This window comes from Myxine glutinosa, chromosome 9 (assembly GCF_964187855.1).
Source record: "Myxine glutinosa chromosome 9, kmMyxGlut1.1, whole genome shotgun sequence".
Taxonomy (NCBI): domain Eukaryota; kingdom Metazoa; phylum Chordata; class Myxini; order Myxiniformes; family Myxinidae; genus Myxine; species Myxine glutinosa.
Window position 1 is genome coordinate 40482979 of NC_136269.1, and position 24858 is coordinate 40507836.

General features: G+C 36.4%; 1 protein-coding gene across 2 annotated transcripts in view; it reads left to right on the forward strand.

The window, feature by feature from the left end:
- The window catches only part of LOC137435455 (secretagogin), a 125321-nt gene that overhangs the window by 22672 nt on the left and 77791 nt on the right, over positions 1-24858 (forward strand). For both annotated transcript variants that reach the window (XM_068129244.2, XM_068129245.2), the window contains exons 2-4: positions 20859-20923; positions 21641-21727; positions 21874-21963. In XM_068129244.2, coding sequence (XP_067985345.1) covers positions 20859-20923; positions 21641-21727; positions 21874-21963 — 242 coding nt within the window. The remainder of the gene's footprint in view (positions 1-20858; positions 20924-21640; positions 21728-21873; positions 21964-24858) is intronic.

Consider the following 24858-nt stretch of genomic DNA (forward strand, 5'->3'; position numbering starts at 1 on the left):
TCTGAAAATTGGGAAAGGAGAGTTCTCCCTGATGGTCCGCAGTTATACTATGTGAGACACATCATAGAAACCCTAAAAAATTGGGCAAGGAGAGTTCTCCCTGATGGTCCGCAGTTATACTATGTGAGACACATCATAGAAACCCTAAAAAATTGGGCAAGGAGAGTTCTCCCTGATGGTCCGCAGTTATACTATGTGAGACACATCATAGAAACCCTAAAAAATTGGGCAAGGAGAGTTCTCCCTGATGGTCCGCAGTTATACTATGTGAGACACATCATAGAAACCCTAAAAAATTGTGAAATGGGAATTCTCCCTGATGGTCCGCAGTTATACTATGTGAGACACATCATAGAAACCCTAAAAAATTGGGAAAGGGAAGTTTTCCCTGATGGTCCGCAGTTATACTATGTGAGACTTATCACGGAAACCCCCAATATTTCTGAAAATTGTGGTTTTACCTTGGGGACTTGGAAAGATGGTTATATTTTTGGAGACTCGGAATGGGGGTTTTGTTTTGATGACTCGGAATGTGATACCTATCTTGGAGGCTCAACAGGAATGTGGTTATACCTTGGGAACTTGGAAAGTTGGTTTTATTTTGGAGACTCTACCTGTGGGGTTCCTCTTGGAGACTCTTTGGATTCTAAAGCAATGAACAATGTTCTTTATTTAATGACGCTTGATTTAAGCAATATCAAGAAAGTTCGAGGAAGAAAATGCTGGAAAATTCTTTCTTCCCATTTCTACTTCTTCAAACTTAAAAGCCTTGAAAGACAGAATTGGAGGAAGAGGAAAAAAAAAAAAAGAAATACGTATTTAAAAAAGAAGAAAAGAAAGATTATGTTAGGGTTTGGGTGGGATTTTGAATGTGAGGGTTAGGGATGGGGTTGCGTTAGGGTTGGGATTTTGAATGTGAGGGTTAGGGTTGGGGTTGGGTTAGGGATGGGGTTGGGTTAGGGATGGGGTTGGGTTAGGGATGGGTTGGGTTAGGGTTGGGATTTTGAATGTGAGGGTTAGGGTTGGGGTTGGGTTAGGGATGGGATTGGGTTAGGGTTGGGATTTTGAATGTGAGGGTTAGGGATGGGTTGGGTTAGGGATGGGGTTGGGTTAGGGATGGGGTTGGGTTAGGGTTGGGGTTGGGTTAGGGATGGGGTTGGGTTAGGGATGGGGTTGGGTTAGGGATGGGGTTGGGTTAGGGATGGGGTTGGGTTAGGGATGGGGTTGGGTTAGGGATGGGTTGGGTTAGGGATGGGTTTGGGTTAGGGATGGGGTTGGGTTAGGGCTTGGGTTGGGTTAGGGTTTGTATATTATTATGACTCACTCGCACATACACACACACACAAAAGTTAAGCCCCAACTAAAAAGTTGTGGGATTCTGTGTTTGGGGTTCACAGATTTAAAAACGTATCCCCATTATACACACACAAAAGTTAAGCCCCAACTAAAAAGTTGTGGGATTCTGTGTTTGGGGTTCACAGATTTAAAAACGTATCCCCATTATACACACACAAAAGTTAAGCCCCAACTAAAAAGTTGTGGGATTCTGTGTTTGGGGTTCACAGATTTAAAAACGTATCCCCATTATACACACACAAAAGTTAAGCCCCAACTAAAAAGTTGTGGGATTCTGTGTTTGGGGTTCACAGATTTAAAAACGTATCCCCATTATACACACACAAAAGTTAAGCCCCAACTAAAAAGTTGTGGGATTCTGTGTTTGGGGTTCACAGATTTAAAAACGTATCCCCATTATACACACACAAAAGTTAAGCCCCAACTAAAAAGTTGTGGGATTCTGTGTTTGGGGTTCACAGATTTAAAAACGTATCCCCATTACATTTTATTTATTTATTTATTATTTTCAAGGGTATTATCTGCTTACTTGTGTTTTTTGTAATTCTTGTGAGTAAAATGAACCCAAGATTTCTTCTCCATTTAAATCATATAATTTGTAGGTCCAAGGGACTGTATCCATTACATCAATGATTTTAAATAATTCACGAGTCCATTTTTGTGTATAACCTTTCTCAAAATGACTTTTCCATTTGTATATTCTTACAATATCACCAACTTTAAACTTGGGCTTTCTCAAATTAATCTCCTTTTCATATTCTAATTTTGTAAATGTTTCTGATGGTTTTGATTGTGTTGATGAATGAACTGTATTATTGTAATTATCTACAATATCCTGAATTAAATACACCCATTTTTGAGAACCGAGTTGTGTGAATTTTTTATATAATTTCTCTTTTAAAGTACGATTAAAACGCTCAATAACAACTGCCTTTCCTTCATTAAAGGTGCTGTATAATTTAATACCCTTCCCCTTAAGAAATTTCATGAATATTTTGTTATAGAACTCTGTTCCCTCATCAGTCCATAACTTCTTTGGTTTCCTTTTATCCCGATCAAATATTAGCTTAAAGGCTAACATTAAAGTATCACCCCTTTTATTTTTTAAAGGGACAACCCAGGCAAATCTACTCCTCAAATCAATAACGGTTAAAGCATACCTGTATCCCCTGTCATTATTCAATTCAATTAAATCAGCGGACCATATGTGGTCAGTGTATTTAGAATAAACCTTCCTTCTTTTAAACTTTGTGATTATAGGTTTGTGTAATTCTTCAGCCAAAAGCTCCTCAGTCTTGATGACATCATTAGAGCCTAATAGTTTTTTGAGGAATAACCAAGACCAAGTTTCAATTTAGCATTTATCAAATTTCTCACAATAAACCTATCAACTTTCTCTCTCAACGTTGGATTTTGTATCAAAGACAAATTATACAACATTTCGCTGTCGGCTTTATGTTTTTCAGTCAACGTAGTGGTTTTCCCATAAGCAATATCATGCTTCATACACACTTCGTCAACCCTATTTGTAGGTTTAGACCAAGGTTTAGGATTGTCAGCCTCATCTAATCTTTTATCCAAGTTTGTTCCTGGACCACAGAAAGAATACCCTGGAAGGTGTAATTCCCCTGGAATTCCAGTTGTTGTAAATTTACTTCCTGACAGAAACTTTTGTATGTCTCCTCCTCTTTTAGGAGAGATGAATTGGCACTTTTTAGAGCCACATACTTGACATATTCCTTTTTGATAAACTCTATTATTTTTAGCTTTAACATAAGAGATATTTTTAGATTTAGTTTTCTTTTTACATTTGAGACAATAACTCATATTTATTTATCAGAAAAATTCCGACAGAGTATCAAAACCTTTTTGGTTTTCAACATATACATTTCAATCTTTATTTTTAAAACATAAAGAATCCTAAGGAATGCCTTCACTCTCTCCTCCATTTATTTACAAATAAAAACTAACTAAAGTCAATGACACCAACATCATCAATCACATAATCTTTTCCTTCTTCTTCTTCTTCTTCTTCACCACTTTCTCGTTTAAATCTCCTCCCTGAAATTGAAGACATTGACGTTCTTATTTTTGAAACCATTATCTTCATAAGAGTTGTTAATTCTTTAATTTCCTCTTCGGTGCGTTGAGATTGATTTATTTGCTTTAATACACTCAATCTTTTATGAATCTCAATGATTTCCATCTTTTTATATTTTTCCTCCCTCTCTCTTTGCTCCCTCTCCTCCTCCTCCATTTTCTCCCTCTCCTCCTTCTCCTTTTTCTCCCTTTTCTCCCTTTCCTCCTTCTCCCTTTTCTCCCTTTCCTCCTTCTCATTTTTCTCCCTCTCCTCCTTCTCCTCCTTTTTCTCCCTCTCCTCCTTCTCCTCCCTCTCCCTTTCCTCCTTCTCCTTTTTCTCTCTTTCCTCCTTCTCTTCTTCAACTCCTTCCTCATCCCTTGCTACCCTTGAGTTTGAACCCCAAAGAATATTATACATATACTCATCTGGATTTTGAGATATTCTTGTATCTATAATTATTTTTCTCATAATAGGATACCAATAAGATTTGTTGACGATTTCTAAAAGAGTTTTATATTTCATAACTTTGAGAAGTTCATTTTTATTTAATATTTTAAACAAGTCTCTATTTGTGGGTTTAACAATATCAGTATAAGGCCAGTTTTTAATGACAAAATTCCCATGTATATGCTCCAAATCATAAGGTATGTAATACCGAGCACCCTTTTCTTGTAGGTATCCTTGAATACAAAAATTATAATTCTCTTGTAGTCTTCTTCCTGCCATTTATGTATCAGAAATATATGTGAGATTAATATTATGACAGGTAATACCACCCCATCTTCCCACTACCAAATCGGTTTGTATTCCTCGGCTTTCTATCCTTATCTCATTACCTTCCTTCTTTGTCATGCGAACCATCGCTATACTATCATATATTTTTCTTTTCTTAAAATCACGTATTTGTTGTTTACTAATTGTACTTCCACATAAATCCTTATCCTCACCAAGTGGATAATATTCTTCTTTACGAGACTGATTTAAATCATGTAGGTCTTCTATGTTTATTGAAAAAGACCAATTATACCCTAAATCAGGCATATCATACCCCCATTTATTAATTAGCATATTAACTAAATGTCCTTCTTTATAAAATTCAATTGTAAGCAGGTAGTTAAATTCAATGAGGAAAGGTGTATGGTCAGTATAACCAGGTGTTGTGGTTGTAAATTTTACTTCTTTCACAAAACGTGCTGTTTTCTTTAAAAATATATATTGTGATAAATCACTTAATCTAATTAAGTCATTCGCATCTGTAGGGTTTGGATAATTGATTAATTTATAAGTATTCTTCATATTAATATTTTTACTTACACTATATTTTTGTCGTTCAGCCTGTGCCTTTGTATAATAATTTGATAAATCAATATCCTGAGAGGATTTTCCAAAGATAGAACCATCTTTTCCAACATAAGTCATTTATATTAGATTAAAAATGATATCATAAAAATTTTCATTATTGTTGAGTTGAAATAATACATATAAACATAATTGACCACAACATTTAGAATTAATTTCTTGAACTTGAAATGTTTGATAAACACCATTCTGTAAGAATTGTATTACTTCAACAGGTGGTGGCATACCATAACTATCAAAATAATATTTATCCTGACTATTATGAATACAAACCCAATGAGAACCATTCTGTGTGTCTAAATTCATAATAATATTCTTTGTATTCTTATTTATATGTATTAATTCATCTCTCATACAGATTACCACATTATCAATTTTTAGTGTTTTACAATACTTGGCTAGTTCTATATTTGACGTTGTATTCTTTCCAAATTGTTTAAACCATTTATCCATTTATTTATGAGAAAGATACAATCCATTACCCCGTTTAGTTAGTTTAACACCCGCTTGAGCGATAGAGGAAAGCATATCACCAACCAACAATCTAGCTTTATCAGGTAGACTTTCAAGTTTTTGAGCAAAATCTACAATTACACCACTTCCACTAATTTGTTTCTCCAACTCCTTGTTATGTCTTTCCAATTCTTTTTGAGCTTTTAGTTGTGCCTTCCTTTCGTTAGCAGTTTTTACCGCTGCTGAAATACCACCAGTCAATGCTCCCGCCGCACTTAAACCAGCAAATAAAGGAATTAGAAACGGGAGAAATCCTCCTCTTGACTCGTCTATTGAATATTTCTTTAACATAGGTTTCGTCATTTTAATTTTAAGTGATCCAACATCATTTAGTGTTTTTACTTGTGTGTGTGTGAGTAAAACATCAATTCTTACAGCTCCTTTTCTTTGAATTGTATTAACATTAATAATACAAGGCTTTTGATTTTGAATACAAGATGTTAATTTATTAAGATTGATTTGATTAACATATACCCCTACCATTTATTTATGAGAAAAAACCTATGTGATATTAATCATAACACCATTATCTGTATTAATCTGTAATTCTGTTTCCTCCAAAAGCAAACAATAAGCATCAACTTCTTCATTCTCCCCTCTTTCAATGTATAGAGAAGTATCCACTCGATTAGACTTTATAGTTTCCTTTTGAGAACTCAGGTCAATTGCGTAGATTGTATATAAACCTTTAAATGCAACCATATCCAAAATAGGATCATTATTACCATTACTTTCACACACTTTTTGGTAGGACTTGTAGGCTTCCGCATAATCATTTTTTTCCCAATCAATTTCCAATCTATCTCGCGGATAAAATGTGCCATCAAGAGAAACCCGAAGTTGTTTCACCTTAGCATTATCACTCAGCGCATTATTCTTATTAGTACCCTCCTCTCCATCTGGTTTTTTAAAAATGAGCCATAGGTATCGTGGCTTTCCTTCAAGAACACCCAAATTCCAAGTGTAGGTAGTGTGTTCCAGTTTAACGTGTTGACATCTTCTTTTAAGGTATGATACATTTAGCGGTTTCTTTGAGTTAAGTCTTCTATTTAACATCTCCTCCGTTTTAAGATTAGGAGTATATTCATTGATATACCAACACAAATCATTAATAACAAATTTATTATTGTCGCCAAAAGCATTTTCAGCCCCAAAAAGCAATCTATTTACATTATCATTCCTTTGTAGTTGAAATCTAATTTTAAGACCATACAAAACTTTATCATAATCACAAAATCCAAATATACCTTTAAGAGGTACTGCTACGGTAAAACTATTCTCAGCTTTTGCGTCATCATTATACATTGACTTCCTTTGACTATAACCAGGGTCTGTGTTTGTTCCCGTTGACATATCAGGAATAAAGCCTTCAACAGCTCCCTTACCCATTCTATCACCAAACGAATATAGTGTAAATTTCATCATTTCAGATGTAGCAGAGACATAATCAACCGCTTCAACCTCTTGTGTTCCAATATACAGGCGAACACTGTCAAACATTTTCCAGAAGAAATCATTTACGAGTGTAGCATTAGTATTATTCGCAGCCTTAGTGAATTTAAATTTACACAGCAAGAAACTATCAGCTATATTCAAGTAAGTTTGTTGATTATTTATTTCAAAACTTTTTGTTCCGTTTGAATTCCAGTCGGTTCCTGTAATAGCATTTACCTTAAAATAGTCTTCCTTTTTAGTAGAGTTTGAAATGATAATCGTATCATCCAAATCATAGATACTATCAATCGCTTCCATACTTGTATTTATATAGTATTAAAATTGTTGAAACCCTGACCCAAGTATTTTAATGATTTTTTGTCGTTCTTGTGAAGATAGTTGAGTTTTACCTTTTTTAATTTCTTTGATTGCTTGTAATTTATGGGACTCCTTTTGAGCATCTTTTATACTCTTTACAACACCTGCTACATTTCCCATGAGAGAAGCAGTTGAACCAATTAGGTCTTTATGTTTAAGAATGGTTGAACCAATACCCATTAGAGTATCAATTATCCCATCTCCTTTATTTCGAAATTGATGACCCACACCCCGTTGTCTCTTAGGTTTATAGTATCCTTTACCCACATACCTTGTATAGTCTGGTGAAAGGAACATGCCCTCCCCTGTAATTATTTTATATTTTCCCAACTCGTGTTTTCTTACAATAACCATTATTTATTTATTGAAAAACTTCACGTAGGTGAATTCTGATGGATATAATTTCATCATTAAAGGATATCATACGATTATCTTGGTCGGTTATCCTAAAATTTACTCTGTATATGGTTTTTCCTGACACAGGTAAATAGACAAGATTTTTTGGTTCCATATTAAATTTATAACCAATCGGGGTTGAGTATGCACTGAATGAAAATATTGTATTTGTTCTTATTCCATCGTTATAAGCACCATCAATCAAATCACAATGAATTAATACTGAATTTATACCGGAGGATATTTGGATAACATTATCACTGTAAAACGTCCCGTTATTTTCAATCTTTTTTGAAGAGAAACCCAATAGCTCTCTGAACGAATTTTCAATCGTGAAATCAACTTTATAATTATTTTTCAGTTTAATAGTTGATTTTGAAGTGTGTGTTTGAATATCTATTACAATATTTTTTGGTTCATCACCTTTTTCTTTCATAAGGCGAGAGACTTCTGAAGATATTTGAGAAATCTCGTAAGCTCCAGGTGAAACAGTTATAGTTTTGTAGGCAGTGCCTGGATTATAACTAAACTTGTTGTTTTTCTCTGTGATATTAAAAAGGGTATTGTAAGTTTCCATTGACAACAAAGATGCCTCATATGAGGTAAGGGGGTCAAGTTGTAGTGGGTAAGGGAATGAAGCTGTGTAATCGCTCGTTGTGAAATTAAAACTAAGAATTGTGCTTCTCATCTTATTTAATATCTAATAAAATATCTTTGTATTGACATTTATTAATTATTTTCATGTTCATCAACTGATCTAAAATGGCTGAGGATTCATTAAAACAATTGTTGTTTCCAGCCTTCTTACTACCTAATAACAATAATAGCCTATTAACTAATTGTGATGGGTCATTTGGAAGAAAACTAACACCCGAACCAAGCTTACTTAAAGCATCAATAATATGTTTCTCCTTCTCATTCTTCTTACTTTTACCAGCAACAGAAACTCCATAATCAAGTGTATTTAACAACTCAATATATACCCTATCTTCCTCTCTTTCCATATCAAGTGGTTCCTCAAAATATTTTGAACCGCTGAATCCGGGGTTTGTTAGAAGAAACATTAATCTTGGAGTTAATTTAACATTTGGTTGAGTAGAACTCAAGAACATCAATTCATCATTAAATATCAATACCTTTTCTTCCACAAGATGAAACACTGCTGGTTCTTCTGTTGGAATGAGACCTGCTCTGGTTTTTGAACCCGCAGAATATTCATTGTTTTGAAGAGCTTCCACAACATAATTAGGGGGTTGATTTACCTGCTCAAGTTTCCGAAATAATCCCTCGTCATCATATTCTAATTCACCAAGTTCTTGTTTTGTTATCTGACTAAAATCTTTGAGCATTTGAAGTTTTTTCGGAGTAAATTCTACCGTGGGAACTGTAGGGTGTTGAGTTTTCAAAAGTGGTTTAAAGAATTTCTCTTGTTTTCTTTCAAAGGCTTCTTCACCAGTTAGTTTCTGTCTCCGTTTCTTCTTTATCTCTTCCTGTTGTTTAACAACTTTTGAAACTAATTGTTGATGTTCCTTAAACTTTCTTTCTCTTTCTTCAGTATTCATTTTCTGTATTTATTTATTGAAAAATATCATTTAGTATCTCATCTTGTTTCACAACAATATATTTATATTTTCCAATCGTGTGTTTCATATAATTTTCAAATTCTTTTTTACTACATAACGTAGAGCAATTATCTCTCCAAAAATTATTTACATCTATTGAATTTAACTTAAATAAAATAAAAGTATTGGCATTGTTTCTTATTGAGCGTCGAGGGAGTTGAAAATATGATTGACTAAGATATATACAATTACAAGAAGAATGTCTCCCTCTTGTATAGTAGCTATCCATTACTGTTTGGTTTCTCTCATTAACACAATCATCAAAGATGACAAGGTTCTTTTTTGATTTATCTAAATCTTGAGGTGAAGGTATATCATCCGTATTATCACTGAGAATACAAGTTATGGGTTTCGATTTTGATTTCTGTGTATCACAAAATAATTGTATTATATCATCAATATTATAATCATTTAGTTTGTTTTGAAGTTTAAATAAACCGATAATGTCTTCCTTTTTAAGACCCGCATTAAAACCCTGTGAGAGTAGTTGATACTCGGGTTGAAAACTTGACTTTGTAAAAATTATTAAATTATCATAATCTAAAAAATTAGAACCAAGGAGCATCTTTAAAAGTAAACAGGTTTTTCCACATCCGCTTGAACCAACTATTAGACATCTCAATGAATTTGGAATGTTTTTATGGTTATTAAATTTTATCTTATTTTCCCAAACGGGTAAAAAATCATTCATTTATATATTTGGAAAACAAGTTATCCAACTTTTTTTGAGCTATTTGAGAAACTCTATATTTTATCCTGAGTTCGGGTTTAATTTCAAAATAATCCATTATTTTATTTATATAGTATCTTGTATTAACATTTCCATTAAAATTATTTTGAATAATAAATATCATTAAACCCTTATACATTTCCTCAATACAATTAGTCTCTTCCCTTGAAAGAAATGGTGTATTATCATCACAATACTTAACATTCATCTCTCTTATTAATCTTGTAAAGTAATTCATTTTTGGTTCTAATTTAAAAGAGTTATATATTTTTTTATATTTCTTATTATCATTAATTAAAATTAAATCACAGAAAATACATTGTTTATATGAATCCTCATCATTAAGCCCCACTCTATCACAAGCCGGACAATTCTCTAATTTATCATATGGAGAGTCTGGAAATTCTAAATATCCTTCAGAACTTATCATATTTATGTGGTAAATTTTTACTTAAACTAAACGCAAGTTTATTCATTAATAAATACAATGTTTCAAAGCACAAAAGACAAATTTCAATCAATCTCTACTTCGGTGGAAGATATAGAAAAATATGTCAAAGATGTTAAATTGAACAAAGATAAATATGGAAATTTTTGGGTAAAACCAGTTATGGAAAATAACATGAGCCCCTCTATTTCATTTAAAGGAAGAGCTCTAACTATACCTGGAAAGACATCCATTAAAGTAAATCTAACAAAAGTTTCTCCTCTACTCCTGGCAATTTATTCAAAGCTTGAAAAAGTGATTGACCACGATACTTTGAAAAAGAATGATAAGACCATTAATAATTCTAGAGGAGACATTTGTATTTTCTTTAATAATCCAAAGGGTGTAGATCTAAGTAAAATGAATGATGTTAATATTTCTGGTGAAATGTCATTTCGTTCTATGATAGTTAGAGATTATTTAAAGATAACTTTTGATATAAAAATTGTAGAGATTGAATCTGTTAATGAAAGAAAGTATATAGATATTGATGGGAATATTTTTCTTGCTAATTAAATATGAGTCAATACAGCAGTGAAGATTTTACTATTTCATTGAACTCAGACGATAGTGATGATAGTATTTCATTGAACTTGGACGATGGTGATGATAGTATTTCATTGAACACAGATGATAGTTATGATACTAATAGTTTGTGCTCAAATGATAGTTATGAGAGTAGCTTTATTGATGACTCTGAGTATGATTCTGAGTATTCATGTGATAGTTATGACTTAGATGATTCTGAGTGAAAAAGTGTTTTAGTTTAAGCACAGCGATATATATAAAACGGAGCTGTAAAGCTCAAAAGTGTTTTATTTTAAGCACAGTGATATATATAAAACACCACGTTTTCTCACGCTATAAATATGGTTTATTGTGATACTTGCGAGAAGGAAGTAAAATATTATAAACAACATATTCTCACCGCAAAACATACATACAACATTTTAAACAAACTTTCCCCTCTTCCACCTGAAACAAAACACTGTTCTACATGTAATAAAAATATCCTCAAGAAAGGCTTCAAAATACATCTTAAAACAAATCTACATTTATCAAATTTTATCACAACTAAAAACTCTGATGGAGCATTCAAAGGACATATTAAAATAAGAGTCTTTAACTTCAAACCTCCTGAACCAGAGTCTATAGTTGATGCTGTAGAAATAGTTAAACCTGCTGTTCAAACGTTGATTGAAAAAACACTAAAGGAAATGAAACCACTTAAATTTTATATGGGAGTAAAATTAGAAATGACAAAGGATGAAGGAGTTATAGATGCACCATACATGAGAACTGAGCCACACTTTATATCTTCATATCAAGATTTTAAAACATCAGGAGTCTATGATGAACTTATTAAACAAGAGCAAGATGTGGATAATTCAATCGTAGGAAGTGGATTCAATATAGGAAAAATTATTTACATAGACATTCATATTCTTAAATCAGATCCTCTAAAAGCTTCTTCTTACATTGATTTACCCAGTGTTATCAAAAATAGAAAAGCAGTTATCAATATCAAAAATAAAGACAATAAATGTTTTCTCTGGTCTATTTTAGCACACTTACATCCTCCACATTTTCATGATGAAAGAGTATCTCATTATAAAAAATATGAGAATACATTAAATACGAAAGATCTAAAGTTTCCGATGACTTTAAATGATATTCCTAAATTTGAAAAGATGAATAATTTATCAGTTAATGTTTATGGTCTAACAGAAACAAACAACATTCAGGTTTTAAAGCTTTCTGACAATTGTAAACAAACTCATATTAATCTTCTATATTTTAATTCAGACGAAAATTCACATTATACATACATCAAAGATATTGCTAAATTAATAAAACCACAAGTCTGTAAGAGAACAAATAAAATATATATTTGTTTGCGTTGTCTTAACTTCTTCAATTCACAAGAAAGATTAGATAAACATTCAAATTATTGTGGCGAACATAAATCAACGGTAATCAATATGCCTAAAGAAGGCTCAAAGATCACATTCAAAGATGAAAATAAAAAGATCAAACATCCATTTGTTATATATGCTGATTTTGAAAGTATTTTAGAAAAAATTGATACTGCTTCTCAAGATCCAAAAGAATCATACACAAATAAATATCAAAAACATACTCCTTGTGGTTTTTGTTATTATATCAAATCATCCGTTGGTGATAAATATAACAAGTTAGAGATGTATAGAGGCTCAAATACCCCAGAGGAGTTTGTGAAACGACTAGAAAAAGACTGTGTTCGATTAACCAAGATAATGAGAGAAACCAATAAACCAATGTCCTTAACAAGTAAAGAAAAAAGGGAATTTATAAAAAACAATGTCTGTCATATTTGTGAGGAGAAAATTGGTAAAGGTCTAAAGGTTAGAGACCATTGTCATCTCACTGGTAAATATAGAGGTCCGGCTCATCAAAGTTGTAATATTAATTATCAACTCCCCTCTTTCATTCCTGTCTTTCTTCATAACAACGCTCATTATGATACACATCTATTTATCAAGGAACTCTCAAAGACTTCTGGAAGTATCTCAGCAATTCCAAACACGGATCAGAAATACATTTCATTCACAAAAACAATTCACACATCTCCTATTACTCATATCAGATTTCTTGATACATTTAAATTCATGGCAAGTCCATTGGTTAACTTGGTTCAAAATCTAAAAGAGTTTCCATGTCTTTCAGAGTATTTTTTAGATAAAGATTTTCTAACACAAAAGGGAATTTACCCCTATGACTATATGGACTCATTTGAGAGATTCAATGAAACACAACTTCCTTCAAAAGAAAATTTCTATAACAAATTAAATAATAGTCATATATCTGATAAAGATTATGTACACGCACAAAATGTTTGGGAAAAATATAACATCAAGAATCTTGGCGAGTATCACGATTTGTATCTCAAAACTGATGTGCTTTTATTGGCCGATGTATTTGAAGCCTTTAGATCTGTTTGTCGCACTGGATATGGATTGGATCCTGCTCACTACTACACAGCACCTGGATTGGCCTGGAGTGCGATGTTGAAAATGACAAAACAAGATTTGGATTTGATAACCGATGTTGATATGCTTTTGATGATTGAAAAGGCAAAAAGAGGTGGAATTTCACAAGTCTGCTCGAGTAGATACGCAAAAGCAAATAACAAATATCTTCCAAATTATGATCCAACGAAAGAGAGTTCTTACTTGATGTACTATGACGCGAACAACCTGTATGGCTGGGCAATGTCTCAGGCTCTTCCTTATGGAAAACTTAGATGGGTAAAGGAAAAAGACTACAAAAACGTTTTACAAGATGTATGTATCTCTACACAAAAAGAATTGGATGAAGAAAAAGTTGGTTATTATTTTGAAATTGATTTAAAATATCCAGAGGAACTCCATAACCTACACAAAGATCTCCCATTTGCTTGTGAGAAAGCAAGTCCAAAGAAAGAATGGTTGAGTGATTATCAACGATCGTTTGATATAGGTGAATCAACAGAAAAATTACTTACTACATTATATAACAAGAAAAATTATGTTCTACACCAAAGAAATTTGCGACAATATTTATCAAAAGGTCTAAGAGTAGAGAAGATCCATAGGGTTCTAAAGTTCAATCAAAGTCATTGGTTAAAGGGGTACATTGATTTTAATACACAAAGAAGAACAGAGTCAAAAACAGATTTTGAGAAAGACTTTTATAAATTGATGAATAATGCGGTCTTTGGTAAGACTATGGAGAATGTGAGGAAAAGACAAAATATCAGACTATCAACATCTTGGGAACAAGCATCAAAATTAATTAATAGACCGAGTTTTACTCGAGCTGAGGTCTTTACTGAGAACTTTTGTGCGATCCATTTGATTAAAGAGAGTATTGAAATGAACAAACCTATTTATATTGGAACAACAATTCTTGATTTATCAAAGTCATTAATGTATGATTACTTTTATAATAACTTGAGGAAGAAATATCAAAATGATGTTAATCTACTTTATATGGATACAGATAGTTTTATTTTGAAAATTAATACCAACGATGTTTATTCAGACATGAAAAGAGACATTAATATCTATGACACGAGTAATTACAGTCCAGAGAGTGAGTTGTTCTCTTCTAAAAATAAAAAGGTGATTGGAAAGTTCAAGGATGAATTAGGAGGAAATGTTATGAGTGAATTTGTGGGATTGAGGTCAAAGGCTTATGCTTATAAATACATTGTGAATAACGTTGAAAAGACTGATAAGAAGTTAAAAGGTGTAAAGAAAAATGTTATTAAAGAAACAATAAACTTTAAGGATTATTATAACTGTTTAACAACAAAGAAAGAAGAGTTTAGAAAGATTAATGGAATAAGAAGTTATAAACATCAATTATATTCAGAAGAGATAAATAAGAAAGCATTGGGGGCTTTTGATGATAAGAGGTTTATTTTAGAAAATGGAATTGATAGTCTCCCTTATGGTTATATAAGTATATAAGTGATAAGATATATATATAAGTGATAAGATATATATATAAGTGATAAGATATACATAAGTGATAAGATATATATAAGTGATAAGATATATATAAGTGATAAGTTAAAAAGGGGGGGGGGGGGGTTGGGGATTTTAACGGGCTACCGCCGCCTTTTTTACTATTATATAAATGATAGAACCAAGTATCAACCAGACTAAAGAGTGGAGGTGTAATCAACCTTGGTATATAAATGGAAAACATAATGAATGTGAAAAATATCAAATAGGTATAATTGAAAAGGCAACTGGTAAAAAAGTTCACAAAACAAATAAGAGAATTAATTTAAATACCGGTGAATTGGGTAAAAAAGATGGAAATATTTTTGAGTGGACGGAAAACTTTGATGGTTGTCAGGAAAATATATACTTTAATTTAAAAATGGTATGTGGCACTGGAGGCGCTCAAGCAAGAACATTGAGGGAGGTTTACCATTTTATCTTAGCTCAGTTAAAATATCTTAATAAAGAACCAAACTCAAACATATTTTTTGTTAATATATTAGATGGTGAAGAGAGTTGTAGGAGAATTAAATTATTTCCCACGCATAAACAAATATTTGTAGGGTCGTTGTTTGAGTGGGTTATATTCACCAGATGATATTAAGAGTAAAAGGTTAAAAGGTCCATGAGGTCAGAAGGATCACAGGTGTTTAAGTGGTCTAATGAATAAGGATAACATGTCAAAAGGTTAGAAGGTTCGTAAAGAACAGGGTGAGAGAAATATAGGTGTTTAGGGGCAATGAGGGAGGGAAAGAATTAATATGGAAGTGAATGGGTCAATGTTTGAGTGGGTCAAAGATTAATCTGCCAGATGATATGTAGAAGAAGGATGATAGGTCTATAAGAGAAAACAAATATTTGTAGTGTTTGAGTGGTCTAATGAACAACATTAAGGATAGGTACTACAGACAAAAGGTTCATAAAGATGAGGGTGGGAGAAATAGAGGTGTTTATGATTTTTGAAAAAGACAAGGGGGTAAATGACATTAGATAGGGATTTCACATGTTAAACGGAGGTGTCCCAGAAGCAACATTATTACACTACTCCTCTCTCCCCATCTTGTCTACCGCTCCCGATGTTATATGTTTTATGTGTCGGTTTGTCTTTCTGTGTGATTAATGTTCGCTCTTTCACGAGCCTCGATCTTGTATACAAAAAAAATAAAAAATAAAAAAATAAAATAACATTCACATGATCTTTGTGTGGTGAAATAAAGGCAAAGATTTGTTGTAATTCCCTCTCTAGTGGTAGGTCGTGTCTATAAGAAGGTTGGCCTGAGAGCGAGGGGATTGCCTTTTACTTGTGAATGGAATTTGAACTGGTAAGTTAATTTGATGCATCTTTTATATGGCTTGCTTTACATAGGGCATATTCTATGAACGCATTCTCAATATGTGATTATTCTTTTGTAGATGATGTGGACAATTAATTATAATAAAGCTCATTATCTTGGAAGAGTTTGTGATTGAAATCCATCACATTTTATTGTAATCGACTCCTTTGCTCGAGTTCCATTGACAAGATACTGAGATTCAAGGAGTTCTGTGGGGACCCTCAGGCAACGGACACCGCAAGCCAATGGGGTCACTGGCATCGTGCTTTGGTAAACTATATTGCTGCTGTGCCAGAGATTACCGAGGAACAGAAACTTTCAGTACTCACCTGTCACGTGTCCAATACCGTCTTCGACTATATCTCACACTGTGAGACTTACGAAACTGCTGTGGATGTGCTGCGAGAAATATACGTAAAACCTCGGAGTGCCATGAACGTGAGACATATGCTCGCTACACGATGACAAAACCCCTGGCCTCTAGAACAGTTTCTTCAGGAATTGCGAAGACTTGGCAAGGACTGTATGGTGGAGGCTTGGACAGCAGCTGAGATAACTGATTATTTAATGCAGGATGCCTTTGTAACTGGCCTAGCGTCACCCGCAAAATGGCTAAGACTACTCAAGAAGACAGCCATGACCCTCCAGGAAGCGTATAATCAGGCCCGCGTCCTGCAGCTCGCGCAGACTCACTTGGAGGCATACGGGTGCCCTTACATAACAGCTGGAGCCACCGCGGAGATTCGCGCGGAGCTGGCTCCTATTGCCGAACGACCCCCTGTGGCCGCTGCGGCTTCTCCGGAATCGACCGACGCTCTGCTGGCACTTGAAGAGGATAGCCCGAGTACCGCGGCCGCTACCTCCCCTACTGAGAATGCAAAGTGTTACTTTTGCAGGAATTGTCGGCACTCCCGTGTTCTATGCCCCACTCGTGAAGCGACGTGTCATACTTGTGGCAAACAGGGACACTTTGAAAAGGTTTGTCGCTCAATGAAAACGTGACGTACGACCCTCACGGGAACCAACACTTTGCGTGCTTCCAGCTCTGCAGAGCCGACGCTGTCTTGCAGTCTCGCCAGCGCAGTGCTTCTGGTACTCATCGAGGGGAAAGCTGCTGATGCGCTGATAGACATGGGCAGCAGCGCAAGCTATGTCAGTCAAGCTCTGGTCAAGCGACACGGATGGACGATCGGCCAAGCTACGCGGCAGATCTTTATGGCCTCAGCGGGTCTGTGGACACGCACGAAGGGAATGTGCATAGTTAATTTGGTTGTCAATGATGTAGTGTATCCTGATGTAAAACTTATGATAATGCCGAACTTATGCGCCAATGTGCTCCTCGGACATGATTTTTTGCATAGACATGGCCGATTGGAGATGCAATTCAGAGAAGGAGAGAACACTCTTTCTGTCTGCGGTCTGGCTGAAATGGCTATCGAGCCATCTCCTTTATTTCCCAGTTTAACTGCCGATTGCAAACCACAAACCATAATGTCTAGACGATACACATGTGCTGACACACAGTTCATTGCCAATGAGACTAAACGATTGTTGCGGGAGGGCATTATAGAGCCAAGTAGTTCTCCGTGGAGAGCCCAGGTGTTTGTGGTGCATACGGCCTATCATCGGAAGTGCATGGTAGTGGATTATTCTCAAACTATTAATAGATTCACACAGCTTGATGCATATCCATTGCCCCCAAATGGATGATATGGTACGTGATGTGGCTAAGTACCACGTATTCAACACCTTGGATCTTAGAAGTGCGTATCATCAGATTCCGATACGTGAGTCTGAATTTTGGCAATTTTGTCACATCCCTTTCGGCGTAACAAATGGCGTAACTTGCTTTCAGTGCGCCATTGATGACATTATTGCTAAAGAGCACTTGAAATACATTTTTGTGTACGTTGGTAATGTAACGGTTTGCAGCTACAACCAGGAGGACTAGGATGCTAACTTGCGACAATTCTTGTGGGTAGCGCAACAGTACAATTTGACCTTCAACAAGGAAAAGTGTAAATATGCGGCCAAAACGATAGATCTTGTCGGGTACACAGTGACCGGGGTCGAGATAAAGCCGGATGCCGAGCGACTTCGGCCTTTGCTCAACATGGCGGCTCCGTGTGATCGTGCGTCTTTACGCCGTTCCTTGGGCTTATTTGCTCATTATTCATGGTGGGTACAAGGCTACTCAGAAAATATTCGGCCTCTTGTGGATTGTAAGGCTTTTCCTCCAACGATGAGTGCCAAGGCCACCTTTCAACAGCTGAAGAAAGACATAGCAGGCGCCTGCGTCACCTCCATTGATGAGACAATACCATTCCTGGTCGAGACAGATGCCTCAGATTGCGCAATCGGAACAAGGCTACTCAGAAAATATTCGGCCTCTTGTGGATTGTAAGGCTTTTCCTCTAACGATGAGTGCCAAGGCCGCCTTTCAACAGCTGAAGAAAGACATAGCAGGCGACTGCGTCACCTCCATTGACGAGACAATACCATTCCTGGTCGAGACAGATGCCTCATATTGCGCAATCGTGGCGACGCTCACCCGGGGGGGGGGGTTGGGGGGGGCCGGTGGCCTACTTCTCGTGCACCTTGACCGAGAGTGAACGAAGATACTCCGCTATCGAGAAAGAGGCATACGCTATCGTTGAAGCGGTCAGGAGATGGTGACATTTTCTCTTCGGCAAATGGTTTCAATTAAAGACCGTTCAACAGTCTGTGGCCTTTATGTACGACTATCGGCATGTTCAATGCATTAAGAATGAGAAGATATCGAGATGGTGGATTGAATTGGCAGATTATTGTTTTAAGATAATCTATCGCCCAGGTCGCGATAATTTGACAGCCGAAGCGCTGTCTAGACCTGTCTGCGCGGGCATGATGTCCGACGATCTGTGAGTCATTCACAAATCTCTATGCCATCTGGGGGTGACGCATCTCACTCATTTTGTTCGTTGTCGTAACTTGCCTTTCTCGGTGGAGGATGTCCGACGCTTGTGTCACTCATGTTCTGTGTGTGCAGAAGTAAAACCACGTTTTTATAAACCACCTATTGGGACTTTGCTTCAAGCTGTGCGACCTTGGGAAATGTTGGGTATTGATTTTAAGGGGCCTCTGCCTGTGTTGGGCCCGCATCGCCATATCCTCACGGTTATAGAGAAGTATTCGTAATTTCCCTTTACATTTCCATGCCCCGACATGTCGTCTGCGACGGTCATCCGATGTCTGCATCAGCTGTTTCTCCTGTTCGGATACCCAGCTTTCATACATTCTGACAGGGGCGCTGCATACATGTCATAGGAGGTTAAGACCTTTCTCCTAGAACGGGGCATCGCCGCCAGTTGGATTACTCCATATAACCCCCAGGGGAACGGGTAGGTCGAGCAATTTAATGGCATTGTTTGGAAGGCTGTGGAAATGGGATTGAAGACTCGGAGGTTGGCCCCTCATCAGTAAGATTTAGTATTACCCGAAACATTACACGCCATCCCTACACTCCTCTTCACCACCACCAATGAAACTCCGCACGACCGAATGTTTCGTTATCAACGACGCAGCGAGAATCGGCAATCTTTGCCAGGTTGGCTATCTGAACCACGGCCTGCTTTCTTGAGACATATGGTACATCACAGCAAGTATGAACCATTGGTAGACTGGGTACAGGTGCTGGAAGCTAATCTGGAATATGCCCACATTCGGATGTTGGACGGACGCATGGCCACTGTTTCGGTGCGACACCTTGCTCCTTGTGGAGAGGGTCCATGTCCCGGTATGAGTGATGGCAATGTGGTGGGGCCGGATAAGCTTATTGCACTTGAGCCGTCCGCGTTAGGGCCGGCTGCGGATTCTTCTTCTTCTTCTTCGGGTCCGACGTTGCCTGATGGGGTCCCGATTCGTGTAGAACCACCGGCACCTGGGCTTGGAGCAGACACCCCTAGTCCGGTAATGCCCAACATTGCTGATTCTGAAACAGGTTCTGACAGTTATCGCACCCGAGCTGGCCGAGAGAGTCCAAAGCCGGTAACGTTTGGGATGGTAGGTTGCTTTATCCTCAGCTAGTGAACGTTTGATTATTGGTGCTTTTATACTCTGTAGTTTTGTATTATCCCAATGCGAGCTTGCTGGATATTTAATTGGAGGGAGAATGTGACGAAATAAAGGTGAAGATCTGTTGTAATTCCCTCTGTAGCGGTAGGACATGCCTTTAAGAAGGTTGGCTTGAGAGCGAGGGGATTGCTTTTTGATTGTGACTGGATTTGAGCTGGTAAGTTAAAATGATGCATCTTTTATATGACTTGCTGTCTATAGGGCATATTCTATGAACGCATTCTAAATATGTGATTATTCTTTTGTAGATGATGTGGAGAATCGATTACAATAAAGCTCATTATCTTGGAAGAGTTTGTGATTGAAATCCATCACACTTTGTTTTCAAAAAGAACACTTCCTGGAATTTTTTCAAACCATTGTAAACTTATCTGTACATTGTGCAAATGCCAATAGACCACCACAATGTCAGGCAGTTGATTAAGGAGGAATCTGGCCTGCAGTGAAGTCACAAAGGAAGAATGATGCTCCCTTTTAATGTTTCATTCTGAGTCATTCATTGCATGATGTGTGTTCCTCAATAGACAATGGATACATCGAGGGTAAAGAACTGGACCATTTCTTCACTCACCTTCTTACTCAGACAGAGGTACCATATGCCATTCCATTTATTCACTCACCTTCTCACCTTCTTACACTTCTTACACATCAAATAGTGTGTATTATGCTTATATACAGCAAAATAACATATTTGACAAGAAACCTTTTTTGTGCAAATCCAATCTTGTTTGCCAAATAGAAGCAGTTTGGACACAAAAGTGCACGTATTTTTGGTTGCAAGTCACTATTCTAGTGCAGAAATGTTGAACACACGTTTCTGCACTAGAATAGTGACTCACAACCAAAAAAAAACGTGCACTTTTGTGTCCAAACTGCTTTTATTTGGCAAACAAGATTGGATTTGCACAAAAAAGGTCTCTCAAAAAGTTGAATTTTTGGGGATTTTTTTCTTCTTTTAATCGCTCTATCGTGGGTGTGGGGGTAGGGACCCCATTCTTTAGTGAGTGTAGGAAAGTGTGTTTTGGCCTCCACAAAAAATAGACCGGGCAACGTCCAAAACATAGACTGGTGGTAATTGATAAATCAGTAATTGCTAACATATTTCATCCTTCATCTTTAGAAGTTTTCTTTGGTAGACGGTAACATTATTGGATGTATAACAACCCGTATCTGGTCAGTTATCTCCAATTCTCAGGTAATAATCTTTTACAGTAAATTCCAGCAGTTACTTTGGTCAAAGTTCACGCTCTTCCATCACATCTCTGCATCAAGCCATTGATTAATGCTTGGCTTTTGGTGTTTGCAGAATGCTGTATCTGCAGCCAAGGTGACCGACCTCAAACAGAAGCTTTTATCTGAGGTTCCAGGTGAAGGGAGGCTTAAAATCCATGATGTAAGTTTCCTTCATGCTCCTTGTGTTGTAATTTATTTTGCATTCCTGAACCACTCAGGTAGGTTATTAATCCTATCATATTGCATGTTGAATATCAGCAATGTACATGATTTTAATACTTGAATTGCATTTGTCCCTATTTGTAGATGGCGGCCTTGCTCCTGCCTGAAGATGAGACTTTTCTGTTGCTATTTAAGCGTGATGCAACACTCGACAACACTGTTGATTTCATTCAGGTTGCCTAACTCATCGCAGTACACACACCTATTGCTATTATGTTTTAAGTACCGGTAGTGCATTGCTGGTTGGCATTGCCAAAATCGTTATACCATGATATGTATGATTACCTTCAAGTGGAGTTTAAAGGTTACACCTGATCAGTTGTATAGAGATTCCACAGAAAAGTTAAATGAAATTAAAGGAAAACAGAAGTGCTTATAAAACGTTGTGTTCATACAATTTGAGATTAAATGAGTTCAAACGCATAAAGCGTAGCGATGCGTTACGAGCTCGTGCAATTCATTTTTCAGTTTATGATCATTCGAGCTCATTTCAATGCCATTTGATGTGAGTTTCTTTATTTCTGGGTAGTTTCTGTTCTGTGCTGTATGATGTGATTTCAGAGCATGAAGGGTTTTCTTTACTTGGAATAAATGTGTGGCTATTGCATGACAAAAGAGAAATATTAACAGGAAGAACTCACAATTTGTTCAAAGAAAAAGAGAGCGTAATAGCAAGAAATGATCCAGGTAGGAAATATGGATATGGTATGTGGAACTTGAACCAAAGATAATCCAGTATGAGAAGAGTGGAGATTGTCCTGTAAATGCATTGGTAGTTACCCCAGACACATGAAGCAAAAAGTGGGGTTAAACAATTGGTTCGCTTCCGTCTGTCTGTCTGTCCACAAACGTCAGTTTATGATCGAGGAGCAAATTAATTTTAATTGATTGTTATATTTTGAACAGGTATCGGAACATGAATCGGAAGACCAGCCTGTAGTTTAGCAATACTTTACTGTCTGACTGCCTTGCAGTCAAACAAAATTGTAAAATTGTTTCAAACAGGAAACGTACTCTTTTTTTAGTATTCAAACAGGAATCTACAGGATTTTAGTATAAATGACACAAACAACAGGTACCAATAAATAATATAATGTGTTCGGTAGATAGGGTGGTGTAATAAACACTGGAGAAAATGGCGGTAAACCCAGAATTTATTTATTTATATGCCTTTAAACCTCCTTAAACGTTTATTTAAATTGAATTACTTACTTGAAGATTGTAGAACACAAATTGCCCTCATAATACTTCCAAGAACCATGTTTTATATCAATATATAGCATTAGAGGGTGTGGCATGTTTATTGTGGTGAAGAAGAGGCTTCCAATATGGCTATACAGTGCATTCAAAAAGTATTCAGACCCCTTCAATTTTTTCACATTTTGTTATGTTGCATGAAGATTTGTGTTGTTGCATTGTGAGACGGAAGCCTCTCCTCAGTGAAAGACACATGAAAGCCCGCTTGGAGTTTGCAAAAAAGCACCTAAAGGACTCTCAGACTGTGAGAAACAAGATTCTGTGGTCTGATGAAACCAAGATTGAACTGTTTGGCTTCCGTCTGGCCACTCTGCCATATAGCCCAGATCGGTGGAGTGTTGCAGTGATGGTTGTCCTTCTGGAAGTTTCTCCCATCTCCACACAGCATCTCTGGAGCTCAGCCAGAGTGACCATCGGGTTCTTGGTCACCTCTATTACCAAGGCCCTTCTCCCCCGATTGCTCAGTTTGGCCGGGTGGCCAGCTCTAGGAAGAGTCCTGGTTGTTCCAAACTTCTTCCATTTACGAATTATGGAGGCCACTGTGCTCTTGGGAACCTTCAATGCCGCAGAATTTTTTTGTAGGCTTCTGCAGATCTGTGCCTCGACACAATCCTGTCTCTGAGCTCTGCAGGCAGTTCCTTCGACCTCATGGCTTGGTTTTTGCTCTGATATGCATTGTCAGCTGTGAGACCTTATATAGACAGGTGTGTGCCTGTCCAAATCATGTCAAATCAATTGAATTTACCACAGGTGGACTCCAATCAAGGTGTAGAAACATCTCAAAGATGATCAAGAGAAATGGGAGGGAACTTGAGCTAAATTTCAAGTGTCATAGCAAAGGGTCTGAATACTTATGTCAATGTGATATTTCAGTTTTTTCTTTTTAATAAATTTGCAAAACTTTCTAAAAGCCTGTTTTGTCTTTGTCATTATGGGGTATTGAGTGTAGATTGATGAGGGGAAAAAATGAATTTAAACGATTTCAGCATAAAGCTGGAACATAACAAAATGTGAAAAAAGTGAAGGGGTCTGAATACTTTCTGAATGCACTGTAGAGTACAGTAGATCTTCGCTCAGTTCTGTAAGGAAAACCTTACTTCGCAGATGTCGGGATTCCTCAAATTTCTTCATTTAATGTTATAAAGAGCATTAGCGACTGTTTAAAAAGCTCAGCATACGTGTTTATGGTTTATAATATTTTTACTTCCTGTCGAAGCCGTTGCTGCCACAGAAACGCCATTATAACTATAAGCTATTTATACACGTTATGACTGCAGGAAAAACGCCTTGGGGGAAGTGGGACATTATTAGTCTTACTATTGTTTTTTGATAACATTAACAATATGTGATTATCATTAATTTTGTTATTCAAAGCATCTTTGGAAAAACGCCACGATAAATCTTCTTCTTTCGACAAACGCCACGATAAAGCTAATTTAACGTTGATATACACCTCAACACGCAACGCCATTGACGGCAATGGTGGGGAAAACCCGCTCGGGGGAGAAAACCCCCTTGGGGAGGGGGGCGTATAAATGCGCTACAACCTTCATGATGTAACCCTTCCTCATCCTGTCAAGTTTGGTTGAGATTGGATAATTAAGGACGGCATGTATTGACGTCAAATATTCATCAGACAGACAGACAGACACAAAATGGCATATTTTAGTATGATGATATACATAAGGAAACTAATTAGTCAGGAAGACAAATATTTCATGATTGACCTGTAAGAGGATTGTTAACAAGATACACTAGAAATTGCTTTTGAGGTCATTGTGGTCAGAGGCAATTTATTGTGAGTACAAAGTC